General features: G+C 37.4%; 1 protein-coding gene across 4 annotated transcripts in view; it reads left to right on the top strand.

Moving 5' to 3' along the window:
- Positions 1-15,093, top strand: part of LOC107564386 (receptor-type tyrosine-protein phosphatase F) — a 135,070-nt gene that overhangs the window by 54,558 nt on the left and 65,419 nt on the right. For 3 of the 4 annotated variants that reach the window (XM_016249463.1, XM_016249462.1, XM_016249464.1), the window contains exons 5-7: positions 2,408-2,593; positions 8,190-8,300; positions 14,539-14,808. In XM_016249463.1, the coding sequence (XP_016104949.1) occupies positions 2,408-2,593; positions 8,190-8,300; positions 14,539-14,808 (567 nt within the window). Of the gene's footprint in view, positions 1-2,407; positions 2,594-4,399; positions 4,418-8,189; positions 8,301-14,538; positions 14,809-15,093 lie in introns of all 4 variants that reach the window. The other variant, XM_016249461.1, reaches the window with a different exon arrangement.

The raw sequence follows: 15,093 nt of genomic DNA, 5'->3' as shown, positions 1-15,093 counted from the left end.
CTATTGCTTCATCCACACCACTAGGTGTCACTATAAGTCTAACACAACTTTCACATTAAAAAAAAAAACCTAAATGGTAAATTAGTACACATTTAGCAACACCTATATACCTTGTATAAACATATAGCACAAGTATGTCTGTTACTTTGCACCCCAAGACACTTATAAAACTTTTTTCTTCACGTTGTCATTTGAAACACCAGGAGCTTTTTTTGTTTGTTTGTTTTTTTTTGCCCAACTGATATGAGAGTCTGAAAAACACATCTTCACACTCAACTCAGGAGAAAAAGCACAGTTAGTTTTCTGTTAGATGTTCTTGTGTGCTCTGCTTCCTCTCTTGCATGCTGACTATGTGACAATTGGTAGGTATTATTTGTATGTTCTTTCTCAAGAAAATGTATTCAATTGTTTATTCAGAAGCCGCTCAGAGAAGAGGATCGGCATAGTGATACAACCCACACTCCTACAGGTAGTTGACCTCTCCTGAGCACACCGAGGTAGAAATGTACGCCTCGATACATGACAGCGCACCCTCCCTGTGGTTTCTGAAGATCACATTTTTAAAAAAAAACATCTTGCCGCTTTTGCTTCTTAATGAGGCATAACTTGAACAGCCTTATATTCCAAGTTACCTTGTACTGCAAAGTTCTCTCCAGCGCGTGATTCGATGTATTCAATTGTTTATTCAGAAGCCGCTCAGAGAAGAGGATCGGCATAGTGATACAACCCACACTCCTACAGGTAGTTGACCTCTCCTGAGCACACCGAGGTAGAAATGTACGCCTCGATACATGACAGCGCACCCTCCCTGTGGTTTCTGAAGATCACATTTTTAAAAAAAAAACATCTTGCTGCTTTTGCTTCTTAATGAGGCATAACTTGAACAGCCTTATATTCCAAGTTACCTTGTACTGCAAAGTTCTCTCCAGCGCGTGATTCAGTGCAGCATTTTCCGCCTCCTAAATTATTCCTTTTTCGATGTTTTCATAAGAGAGTTAGCGATTCGTGAAATAACCCTTTTGAGGTTTGCCTACTGTTATAAATGCGTCTGATTTACTTTGTCCTGGAACACTAGTCTCGAATTTGAAGTCATAGTCTTTTGTAAAAGCTTTTCAATTCAGCTATTTGACGAGCATTGCTTGATGCTTTAAGGATTGATACACCAATGATTAAATGTTTAACACACCAGAATAAGAAGACAGGATAAATCACAGTTGTCTGCAGTGCCCTGTAGACTTTAGAAGCAGTGGAATCTTTGGCATGTGCAGAGGATTGTCTCAAACTGAATAATTCAGCCTTGCCCTTTGGCTTACCTTGGCATCAAAGAGAGTGTGATGTTGCCGTAATGTTGTTGCTATTGCAAGTGTGAATATTGTGCATGCTGGGCTTTCATCCAAACATTTGTGTGAATGTTTGAGAAGAAAAAAACATATTTTTAATAAGTGCCACAGTCATAGAACTGCTCATGTTTTCATGTGCTTGGAAACCATATGTTTACAGCCTTTCCTCCTTGCTTATCCTGATTCTGATATAATTATTGTTCATTTTCATATTTTTCATATCATTTGTGTTAATTATGCAAATGCTTGATACTTGGAGATATCTGCTCTGTTACTCCCTTGTGTAGAAATAGTGAAAGGCGTCATGGTCTGTATCAGAGTGGAAACAGTGTTTTCCAAACCATTGAAGGACAAAGCATGATTTGCCAACTAGATTTGCATTTCCAGAAGAAGAAAAAAACAGCAGTGTTTGCAAGACAGCGAAAGATACATGTTAAAGTTTAGGTAAGCAGTTTTAGGCTGTGGTTTTGCATAAATTAAATTCTGCATCAGGGAAGTGGTGCAGTTGTCGCATGTTTTGTTTTCTGTCTGTGGCACCTGAGACAGAAACTATTTTTATAACACACCACTATTTTTACAGCGTAGAGATGCAGATGTAAGAAACAAAAGAGCAATCACAATTCAGTATACAAATGAATGCGAGAAGGAAGACCAGTGGCAACTGAGAATGCAGTTGTTATAATGAAGTCATAGCTCTTGTTTATATTTTGAATTGTGAACATTATAACAATGCAAGTAAAACCGAAATTTTAAAACCTAGAACTTTAAAAACTTACAGCATCCTTATGGTGTTACATGTTAGAGTAACAGTACACAAAGGTCATGTGGATTAGCCTAGCCATCCTTTGATCTTATTAATGCACAGAAGGTATTTTTCTGGCAAGTGAATTGATTCAGTGCACTAATGAGACTTGTCCTGGATTTGCCTTTGCTACGAATCAGGGGTTAGAGATGTGAGCCAGATGTAATTGTCCTGCAATCAGAGTTCTTCCAGATCATTATCATTATTTTGTAAATAATTCCCTTTTTGGCTCCTAGCTTGACCTGTTTTTTTTTTCTTCCTGCAGAAAACCAGATTCCTCATGGCTTCCCCACCATAGACATGGGCCCTCAGCTGAAAGTAGTGGAACGGACAAGAACAACTACGATGCTCTGTGCCGCTAGTGGGAACCCTGACCCAGAGATCACTTGGTTCAAGGACTTCCTGCCTGTAGACATCAACGGCAATGGGCGAGTCAAACAGCTTCGTTCAGGTAAGAATGTCACACTTTCTTAGCCTTACAATCACAGTAGCAGCAACTAATGTACTAAACTTCTATAGTCACAAATATAGACATAGTTCTGTTTGCACTTACCGCTTATTTTCCATGAATGTTTTACTACAGTTTAATGAATGCCTATGCAATATTCCCACGTAATAAAAACTGGAATGTCAATTGTTTTTGTGCAATGTCACGTCTTTGGTCTGCCAATTTGTCTTTGCTTACCATGGAAGGAGAAATGGATTGACTTGTCCATAACGTCAAATGAGTCTTAAGCCACGTGCAAATGGTCTGGGTAATTGTAGGCACCCTTACGGGAATATGAGAATGCCGGGGAGAGGATCAAGCGCTCTATTTACATTGTAGACCTTCCTAATGGATAGACCACTCAGGTCTGACCTAGGATCAGACGGATGAACAGGACTTTGCCCAGGCTGGATTAATGGCTCCTGACTGACTCAGAGTTTATCCCTCTCCACTAAATCCACTTCATTTAGAGGGCAAGTCCACAGCGGAGCTCATTCTCTAGTTTCTAGCATCAGCGTATAAGTACACCGCTGAAAGTTTGGACTGACACTTTGAATCCTGAATCCCTTCATCTCGCTTATTTCGAGGAGCATCTTAGGTATACATAGTCAAATGAACAAAATGTACTGTTCCACCAAAGATCAAAACTGTAAGATTTCCTCAAAGATTTTATCTCTGGATGGCATGAGGTGCAAAGCTTTATGGCCCCTTTTAGGACACTCGTACCATAAAATTATGACAATAAAGCTAGTCTTATCTGGCTTACCTTCTAGTCTTTAGGAGAATAGTGAATTACATGTTTGCTGTTTTACTTCTGAAAGATGAGCATTTTCTGATAGTGGCATTGGTAATGGCGACGTAACCTTACCTTGTGATTTGACCGATAGGTTAAGTCAACATGAAATGGACACGGTTTACTTTCTTAGGTGCATGATCTGACTTCACATAGTATGCAATAGCAGTTGATTAACCAGTGTGTCTAAAAAGTGATGCAATGACTTTACCTGCTGACGATTGGCCGGACTTTCATTACTAGAGCCGCCATATTGCACTTACAGTTTCTCCCATTCGTAACATTACGAGTGAACCATCTTAGGTATTATACAGTATTTGCCAATAGCCAAAAAGCTATTCACTATTGTGTTAGGCTCCTATTGTAGTTAGCAAGATTGTAGTTTTTATAGAAGCTAATGGTTAATGCAAGTAATTAAATAAGTAATCAAATACCATTTATCGTTCTAATACATATTGCTCAACATTTTTTTTTCTGCTCGAGTATTCTGGTTTACTTTGAAATATGTCAAATTATGGAAGTAAAATGAGTCAAATGTCATGTTGACTTTAATTCACATGTACAGAATTGCTGTTAGCTGTTTCTTTTACTCTCACACAAAACTTGTCGCTTAAATTGCCATGGTCTGTACTTTTCTGAACAATGCTATGAACAAAAATAACCTGAATGCACATTGTTTCACTAAGCTCTGCAAATGTTCCTTAAAGCATCGAGTTTGGCAGACTATCTCAGAATCGTAGCACATAGAAATTTTGCCCTCGGATCTTTTTTCTGAGCTAATTCCATTGCACCAGACAGCCAACATTCAACTAATCCCCGGAGAGCAGTAGTCTGGCTCAACTTGATTCCTTTCTGTTTAATTAAGCTTACTTTCATTTGATTCCCTCCCTTTTGTTTTCCTTATCTCTATTTGTCTATCTCTCTTGTCTACTAACACTTCTCTTCAATCTTGTTTGCATTCAATTTACTTCACCTAGGGGGTTCGCCAATACGAGGTAAGAAGGCTGAAATGTGTCTCACGAAACGTCTCCTCCATTACCTGTCTCATCACCACCGCTGTCATTTCCTGCTTGTTCAGTATATACACAACCTTTGTCTCAGCATTCAACCTGTCTGTGTTCTGATGTCTATATCCGGGGAAAACAATACAACAGAAATATGCTATTGTTCAAAAGTTTAGGGTCAGCAAGATTTTATTATTATTTTTCTTTTCATAAATTATTCATTTTATTCAGCAAGGATGAATTAAATAGAGTTTTCTCTTCATGAAAGAATCTTAAAAACACATATCATGAGAGGCATGAGACTTCTTTCTATAACATCTTACTGACTCCAAACTTTTGAACAGTAGTGTGTATATATTACAAAAAAAAATAGATATGCATTATTTTTGAGAGTCTTCACTTTTTAGGGTATTATAGGAATAATTCTTTAAAATTCTGTGATCATTTACACAACATTAAATGGAACACAAAATTAGATATTTTGAAGAATGTCTTGGTCGCTGTTTTACAAGCAGTAAAACATATTCTTTAAAATATCCTCTTTTGTGTCCCACAGTTGAAAAAAAATTGGAATTACATGAGGGAGAGTAAATAACGACATAATTTTTAACTCTTTGATGAGGTGAAAAAACTGTGACATGCATTTGTTGTGGATATTTTCTGAGACCCGAGGCTTATTAAAGTTATGCTATGAGTTTGGGTTTCAAGCTGAAGGCTGTCTTTAGAGTCTCCAGAGTGTGTCTCTTACATTCCAGTTGGGCTGTGATGAAATTGAAATGATTGAATTTGCATACTACTTATGCTAAAATGAGTATGTATGGGAAATGAGGGCACGGCCCTGATTGTTAAGATGGAGCATTCGATCAATCACACAGTCGCTCTCAGTTCTGAATGAAACATGGATTTCAGAAACACAATTGCTAGAGGCGAGTGCTTGACAAAACCGACATTACCCTACTTCAGTCGCACGGTTAGCAATCTCAGTGGTCTGAGGACCCCTGGAGTTTGACTGTAAAATGAAGTCGAAAAAGTATATTGCACATAACAAAGGCCTGTTTGTTACCGCTGACTGTTGGAGCACGCCAATCCTCCTCAGGTTTATGAATCAGAAAGAATGTCAGGCTTATGTTCCCAAGTGGTTACTGATTTTTACTGGCTGAATTCTCAGTGTCCGTGGGAGTGATGTTAAAGGGTTAGTTCAAATGATAGCACTTTTTTATTATGGATGGATGCGCTTTATTTCACTTACTTTGGACTAATGAACTGCAACACCCGCTGACTGCCATTAAACAGCTTGGAAAATCAAAGACCATTTTTAATATAACTCCGACTGGATTCATCTGAAAGAAGAAAGTCATATACACCTAGGATGGCTTGAGGATGAGTAAATAATGGTAAATAATAATATCCCTTTAAAGCAGGTTAAAGCAGGTCTTTGTTCAGTACATCTCCCCCAACTCATATTGTTTTGTATCTGTTTATCTATGAGGAATATGTGTCATCTTCATACAGTTTTATGTCTTCATCAAGACACACAGTTTGTCCAACAGTGTGTGTGTATTTTCTTGAAAATGCATGAAGTGGCATATTCATCTCTGGTTGGAAGCGTTAAAAGGATAAAAAAAGACCCACAAATAAAAATACTGTCATCATTTACTCAACCTTGTGTCGTTGTAAACATGTATGACTTTCTTGCATCACAAAAGATATTTTGAAGACTATTTCAACTGTCCAATCAATTAAAGTAACATGTATGGACAAAAAATATCATCTTTTGTTTTTTGCAGAAGAAAGAATGTCATACAGATTTGGAATGTCATGAGGGTGAGAAAATGATGGCAGAATTTTCATTTTGGAGTAAACTGTCCCTTTAATGTATCATGTCACATCAAACACTTCAAAGATGTTAAATGCTTGCTTTAAAATAAATACAAGAATAAGTCATGAAATAAAAATTAAATTATGAATGAAAGTGGTGATTTTTCACATTCTTCATTCAGTTTCGATGGAATTTTGTATTATTTTTTCTTTACTGTAGTCCCTTTACTTTACAATATGGCACCATCAGTCAGATGTTGTCAGGACTGAGGGGTGATGGCAATCAGCGCTGAGCAATCTCCGAATTGATTAGTAATTTGCTGCTTGTCAGGGTAGGAAACACCACCAATCAGTTTTCCTTTGAACTCAGAGATCAGGCAAGGTTAGTGGTGCATGTTATTTCTTCCCTGCAGCACTTGGGATGCTGGGAAGTAGTCAGGGGTAAACTGCAGGTGATAACCTGCTATGGTGGTACACCACTGCCAGAGGTAAATATGTGTGCTTTTGCTAGATTAAGCAAACACCATATCTGTGGTTAGGACACCCGGATTGATTTTTCGTTTGATGTTCCTGACTTTTTCAAAGTAGGTAGGTCTAAAGGTCTAAAGTATCCACTGCATTTAATGTTGTCTAACATTATAGTGATTTGACTCCGTTTGTATACTGAAATTATATCTTCAATCAATGAATAAATACACAACTGATTAAAATGCTTAAATGTTTTTGAAAGATGCCTTATATGCTCTCCAAGGCTGCATTTATTTGATCAAAAATACAATAAAAACAGTAATATTGTGAAATATTATGACAATATAAAATAACTATTTTCTATTTTATTGTATTTTAAAATATAGGGTCTTTAGTGTCATATGATCATTCGGAAATAATTTCAATATTATTTGTGCTTAATTAATATCAGTTATTACTGGTGCTCAATTATTAATAATGGTTTGTATCATTGATGTTGATTCTTTAATATAAAAGTTCAATAGAACTACATTTATTTGAAATGCAATCTGTTGTAACATTGTAAATGTCTTTACTGTCACTTTTGATCAATTTAATGTTCTTACTGAATCAAATCATCATTATTATTATTTTAAATCATTCTTACCCCAAATTTGAATTGTAGTGAATCACAAAACATTGAAATGTCTTAGTTGCTGTTTTACCAAATTGATATGTGGTTCTTGTTTTACAGTATTGATAAATATTTCTTGAGCAGCTTTCTGAAAGGTCATGTGACACAAGACACACGAAGGCTGAAAAGTAATCTTTGCCATCACAGGAATAAACTACATTCCAAAATATATGAAATAGAAAGCAGTGCTTTTAAATTGTAATAATATTTCACAATAGTACTGTTTTGCTGTACTTTTCATCAAATAAATGCAGCCTTGTAAGCATAAGAGACTTCTTTGAAAAACATTAAAGCATCTTACTTATTCCAAACTCAAGGACAAGCAGTGTATGTTAAAAGACTAATCAAACCTTGTTTTAATGTGACCTTATGAAGCACAATTTTTATCTATAGCGTCCAGACAGGCTGCGTAGTTTTGTACGGTATTGAAGTTTTGTTCTTTTTGGTGTGTATAAATATGCCACCGCAGTAATAAAGTCATGTGCTGTAGCGTAATTGGCTCTGACTCAGTGACATTAATATCCCGAAAGCTTTTTCTAATGACAGTCAAAGGCAAATATGTTGAGCTATAGACTCACTCAATCTGCAAAATCAGCTTTATGCATATGTCTTAGGCAGCATTCTAAACCAATAAACTATAAACACAGTGGAGCAGCTCTGACATTTAAACAGGGAGTGTTTACTGATTGTTTGCAGTGAAAGTCTGCGCTTTGGTGGGGAAAGTTGCGACGGGGGATTCATAATCGTGTTCTTAAATCAAAGAGGTGACTTTTACCCTTGTTTTTTTCCCCTCTCTCTCTTCAGGAGCTTTACAGATTGAAAACAGCCAGGAATCAGACCAGGGCAAGTACGAATGTGTGGCTACGAACAGCGCCGGGACGCGCTACTCTGCCCCCGCCAATCTCTACGTGCGAGGTAAGAAACGTGCTCCAGGTGCCGCCCCTATTAAAACGGCTTCCTCAACAATGCTTCACACCTTTATTTTGACCATGTTGCAGTTTTGTTTTGACGTCCACGCCTGTTAAACTTTGTCTGACATTTCGGAGCCAAGATAAACCAAAAGTTGTTGTCCAAATCATGCCAGAAACAAAACATCCCCTGCTATGTTTTGAATTCATAGCAACGGAAGCAAAGGTAAACATGCATATTTCTCGCAGTTGTGAGAGTGAGAAGACAAAAAGGGGTTAACTAAAGGTGAGAGCCACAGAGGACACCTGCTGTATTAATTAGTGGATTTAAAGATATAATGGTGTTGAGGCATTGTCTGTGAAACAGAACTCTGGGAGTGCTGTTGTTATGAGTGTCAACCCCTTCAGCTCTTTCCATACAGGTAATAACAGGGAACTTATGGCAGGCTGCCAGTATGGCCTCCAGCTAGTGACGTTACGGTGCCACCCTGTAATTGTCACGCAAGAGGTTGAAGACTAAGCCTCCTCATGCTTCCTGTCAAACAAACGGCCGAAAATGATTCATACAATGGGATTAAACTGCAGACGTCACTGTACTCAATCACGAGATGTTGCTATGAGTGGCGTCTAAACACATCGCAGGTTAATAAAGGGGTTAAATTGTATTTTGCCTAAAAATTAAGCTTGTTTTTAGGAACATTATGTTTTGCATTTCGACATTGTTTTATGAAAATTAAACACATTTTCCGCTAAGTTCTCATTATGGTAATGCATCCGGATGTTTATTTATTTATTTTAATGTCATTATTCTCAGTGATTAGATTTTCATGTCGAGTAGTCGTTTGCACTTTATTGAAATTAAAAGCCACAAAAAAATGCGATTTATAAATACTTTGCAAATTATTTTTTTTTAGATTTTAAATTATTTATTAAATAATACCTTATTTATAAATATTTTGCAGGTTTTTTATATTTATTAAATACTGCCTGATTCATAATACTTTTTTAATTTAAATGATAAATGTTTTTGCCTATTATTTATAGTATTTTACTATTTAATTTGTGCCTAATTGCCATGGATTTTTGTCACAATTCAAATCCTAATATTTTTTTTTTTAAATAAGCATTTTCCGGTTACAAAATATTATTTATTTTCATTTTCTGGTAAAATATGAGCTGGACATGTTCTTGACAGCTTCCATGAAATTTGTCTACATAGTTCAATTAATATTTATTATTTATTTATTTAATTATTTTTAAACCAGTCTGTATGGCCCCACCTTTCACTACAACGAAATTTAACGTGCACAGCCAAAATAAGAATAACAAAGGCAGGAACTTTTGGAGCTGTATCAACAGCTAACTTCCTCAGAGTTGACAGGTGCATAATGGGTCGCCTTTATCCATCTGTCCATCATCTGGGTGTGGGTGCTTGTTTTTCAAAGTGTCTCTATAAAACGGCTAATCGTGCTTTCTCTTCAAGGGCATTCAGCACAGCATCCTGGTACCATTCCTCAGCCTCCCGTCTCCGCTCATTTATCTGCTCACGCTAGATGAGTTGGTTGTCTAAGACTGCCAGCCTGTCAGTGAATCTATGTATTCAATAGCTACTTCCTTTTTCCTTGGCCTCAGCACTTTTCTGGGAGCTGTCTAAATGCTCTATGACTGTCTCTCTCACTCGTTCTCCCGCTCTGTCCGTTTGTCTGACAGAGGACTATATCACCTGGGAGAATCACAGTCATGTATACTGGCTGTATATGTGAATGCTCATTTGTCAGCCGCTTATTCCATAGTGAAAAGTTGTCAACCACTGTCTGCTCTCCTTCTTCTGCTCTTGAAACTGACAACAAATCAAATAGAGTGAAGTGGGCGCACACTTCATACCCGCCCGTCTATTTGTTATATCTTGTGTGAATGTGTGTGTGGGGGTCCGTTTACCTTTGTTCCGTATTTAAGGAAGATTAATTTTAATATTGCTAATGCCTGTCACTCAGCTAGTTTTGTATTGTAGTGTTACACTGGCAGTCCTAACAAGCCTTTAACTGACATCATCATCTTTCATGTGCCAATGTGTGGCAGATTATGGCCCAGGGCTCTTAGATGATCTCAGTGGCCTTCTCTTAAATTAATATCCGTAATTAAAGGAATAGTTCACCCCAAAATGAAAATGTTGTCATCATTTACTCACCCTCATGTCGTTCCAAATCTGTATAAGTTTCTTTCTTATGTTGAACACAAAAGAAGATATTCTGAAGAATTTTGAAGAACCAAACAGTTGTTGGTCCCCATTGACTTCCATAGTAGGGAAAGAAATACTATGGAAGTCAATGGGGACCATCAACTGTTTGCTTACCAGTATTCTTCAAAACATCTTATTTTATATTCAACATAAGAAAGAAACTCGTATGTTTGGAATGACATGAGGGTGAGTAAATTATGACAGAATTTTAATTTTTGGGTGGACTATCCCTTTAACCTGTGTTAATGTGAATGCGTTCCCTATAAACATGCAGTGAAGCATTTATTTTACATTTATCTTATAATAGGCTTGTGTTTACCTTTAGCATTGTAAACCTACAGTATTTATGAGATATGTGGTACAGTATATACAAATCTAAGTTAAGTCTGAGTTTCCATTGCATTTTTCTAACTGCCATGAAATTATTCACAACTGTTTTCCTGTTCTCTTGTCTCCCATTTGTCTTTGTCTTTCAATTTCATCTCCATAATCACTCGGTCAAACTCTCACGTCATGTCTTAGACCCTCGAGGAGGTTGGTTCTTTTCACTCTTGAAACACTCTTGAAACTGGATCGCTCTTTAATCAGAGACCCTTGTTTATCAGTCCCTGCTCTGCTATGTCGCCCCTCACCTGTGTGTTCAGGCTAAATGTGTTGTGTCAGGTGGTTTGCATGAGCCTGATACTCCATGACGTAGGGGCTGCTTTCACAGATTACACCTGATGCTGGATTAAAAGGGATAGCAATGTTATTTAATCCAAACTAGTTTTAATCTGTGTAAAACACCCACCTTAAATTTGAAATTTTTACTATATTATGTAATTTCTTATTTAATTTAATTTAAAACCCCTTTTTTGTCATGTTTAAGTGATAGTTTTCTGTTTAATGTCACAATGCATGTATGTTAGCAACTCGTATTACCTAACTGACTCCCTTAAATTAATACCATTAACCTGTATCAGTGTGATTGTGTTCCCTACAGACATTCGGTTTATGCATAATTTAATGCTATATTTATCGGTTTCACTTTACTTGAAGGGGTGTGCATAAGACTGACATGACACCTTCATAATCATGACATGACGCATGTCATGAATATGAAGGAGGTTTTATGCATGTTTATGACAACTGTCATTAAGTGTCATTCGCTCAGTTATGTCATTTTTAATGCAAAGATGACATTGTTTGAGATGTCTTTGTTATGGGCTATGGTTAGGGGTAAGGGTAGGGTTAGGTTAGGTCAAATAATGTCATATTTGAATTAAAAATGACATAACTGAGCGAATGACACTTAATGACAGTTGTCATAAACATGCATAAAACCTCCTTCATATTCATGACATGCGTCATGTCATGATTATGAAGGTGTCATGTCAGTCTTATGCACACCCCTTCAAGTAAAGTGTTACCTATTTATCTTATAATAGGCATGTATTTACTTTTCACAGTAAACCTACAGCATATATGATATATATTGTAGAATATACACAAATCGTTTTGAAACGGAGTGTTGTGATTTGAGTGTGTCTCTGTTATAGCTTCCATTGCATTTTTCTAACTGCCATGAAATTATTCACAAATGTCTTTTCATGTTCTCTTGTCTTCCATTTGTCTCTTTCAATTTCATCTTCATCATATAACCTGCTCGAACTCTCACCTCATATAGTAATCCCTCGAGGAGGTTGGTTCTTTTCACTCTTAGCCACTTCTTGCAGACCTCAAATTGGATCCCAAAGACCAGAGACCCTTGTTATCAATCTTACTCCCTTTACTATAGCAATGTTATTTAGTCCAAACTACTTTTAATCTGTGTAAAATGCCCCCCTTAAATTTTACAAACAATGATTTATATTATTTGTTAATAATTTAATTTAATTTAAAATGTAATACTTAATTGAATTTAATTAATATATATAGGATATATATATATATATATATAAATCTAACTTTTTCAATTGGAGAGTCGTGTTTCGATTGTGTGTCTCTGTCTTTATTAGATATTCCATTTTCTAACTGCCATGAAATTATTTACACGGCTTTTCCTGTTTTCTTGTCTCCTATTTGTCTTTGTCTTTCAATTTCATCTCCATATCACTTGGTCAAACTCGCACCTCATGTCTTAGACCCTCGAGAAGGTTGGTTCTTTTCACTCTTAACCGCTTCTTGCAGACCTCGAACTGGATCCCTCTTTAATCAGAGACCCTTGCTATCAATCACTCCCTCTGCTGTCGCCCCTCATCTGTGTGTTCAGGCTGAATGTGTTGTGTCAGGTGGTTTGCATGAGCTTGATACTCCATGACGTAGGGGTTTCTCTAAAACTAAAAGAGATAGCAATGTTATTTGGTCCAGAATAGTTTTAATCTGTTAGTTTTAAATGTTTTGAAATAATTTAATTTAATTTAAATGCAATTTATTTTTAGTTACATTTAATTTTAATTAATGTAATTAATTAAACCTTTTTTGTCAGGTTACAAGTGTTTGTTTTCGGTTTTATCCCACAATGCATGTGAATAGAAACACTTTCAACCAACCTGCTCCCTGTTACCTGAAGCTTTATAATAGAAATATCGCCAGTGTTTATTTTACATCTGTTGTATTACCCACAGTGCATTTCCATTCTTGTACTACAAGTCATCATCATTGTATGTCCATGTCCATAGTCATGGTTTTTCAGTCTCACGGAGTTCCCTGGAAATCAATAAAGTTAATTTTTGTATTTCTTAGATATGCTATTGCTACTGTAATTTCTTTGCGACAGTGGGCTTAAAGTACTTTGAATTTAACATTGCCTAATTCAAAGAAAAAACTCTCAAGAGTCTACCGTTTTGCCTTTACAATGCAAACATAATGAGGAGAATAACAGGCTTGGTCATGGTATCTATCTGAAAATAAAATGAGAGAACAGTCGAGAATCCAATTTTAGGAAGACCTGTGCAGAAACCAATTATTGCTTATGCCATTTCTGCATAGACAGACATGAGGCAGCGGGTCATTAACACAAATTGGAAGAGTCTGTTTAATGTGCTGCTGTTTTATACTCCTATTTTGGGAGAATAGGAGAGGAAATAGGCTTGCTCCAGCTTGCTCTTCTTGTAAATAGCTCAGCATTTGCATCCCCAGTGATGGCCACCAGCTACGATTCTGAGCCCTGCACAATAGAGACGGAAACGCATCCTAGTATTTGCATTGATAACGGAGTACCCTTTAAAAACGTTGATGTTTCTCTCACGCTGATCCTTGTGGATTAGTTCCTCGTACACTGTGAGCTTGGCCTCATGCAGTCGAGTCAGTATATGTCAAGGCAGGTTTGAATTCAATTGATAGTTCTCCTCTCTCCTCCCCATTTCTGCACAGTGTCAGCAGGCTCTTTTTCGTCTCCATGGGAACCTCTTTTAATGTCAGGTTTATCTGCATATCAGAGGCTCACAAAGAGAAGGGCCCAGTGAACAATGCGTCTCCCACAAGGTCTCAGACAGGTTCCCGAATCCAGGCAGGACTGAGCAACAACAGACCGGGGTCTCAGTGCCACCGGGCGAAAAACTGACAGAACTCCACATCCTGCAATGCCGCAGCGAGGATGATTTTTTTCCCCCTCAAATCCACAATTCAATGAAGCTCCCATTTGGCATGAATTTTTATGTCTCACTCTATAAGAAATACCATTACGATGCCTTCTTCACCCTTCCCCCGGCACGTATTGGTTTATCGCCCTCTTGCACATATGTGTGAGCCGCGGTATTGACTTCCAGTCTCCAGTTGTTAAGCTTCAGGCTTTAGCAAATGGAAAAAGTGGCAGCTCTGCCCTTGAAGTGAATTTGTTTGACCTGTCAGCTCAACTTCATGTTAGTTTGTTCATGTTAGTGACACAGCCCTAGTATTCACACTAGAGATGTAGTAATCACAATAGATTTCCCTGTAAATGGTCTTTTCCAAACTGTTTTTGTATCAAAATTGATATAAAATACTACCTGTTGCAACTCACACTGGATGTTCTTCTTTCTGGTAGTACGGCGAGTGCCGCCCCGTTTCTCTATCCCACCTACCAACCACGAGGTGATGCCAGGGGGCAGTGTCAACCTCACCTGTGTGGCGGTAGGTGCCCCCATGCCCTACGTCAAATGGATGACTGGAGAGGTGGAGCTAACCAAGGATGAGGAGATGCCTGTGGGACGCAATGTCCTGGAGCTCACCAACATCCGTCAGTCGACCAACTACACCTGCGTGGCTATCTCATCTCTCGGAATGATCGAGGCAACCGCGCAAGTTTCTGTCAAAGGTAAGATCCCTGAAAAAGTGTACGGTAAAGTCTCAGCTATATTAATATATAATAATATATATATATAATTTTCCATGTCCCGCTCCGTCTCGTAGCGCATTGAGTGTGCAAACCATTAAAAGTACACTCAAGCATGTGTGTACTACTTACAGTAGTTGATATTTGCTTTTTAGAGCTGAAATCATTTGCAAATGCTCTGTAGCCTATACACAAGGATTTTAATTTAAAATGATGTCACATGGACTGACCTCGAGCCAGAGTGGAATAAGTGTACTAGGTTTTAGA

Source organism: Sinocyclocheilus grahami, unplaced genomic scaffold, assembly GCF_001515645.1.
Source record: "Sinocyclocheilus grahami isolate Dianchi unplaced genomic scaffold, SAMN03320097.WGS_v1.1 scaffold929.1, whole genome shotgun sequence".
NCBI classification, from domain to species: domain Eukaryota; kingdom Metazoa; phylum Chordata; class Actinopteri; order Cypriniformes; family Cyprinidae; genus Sinocyclocheilus; species Sinocyclocheilus grahami.
This window is presented reverse-complemented; position numbering and strand designations above follow the sequence as displayed.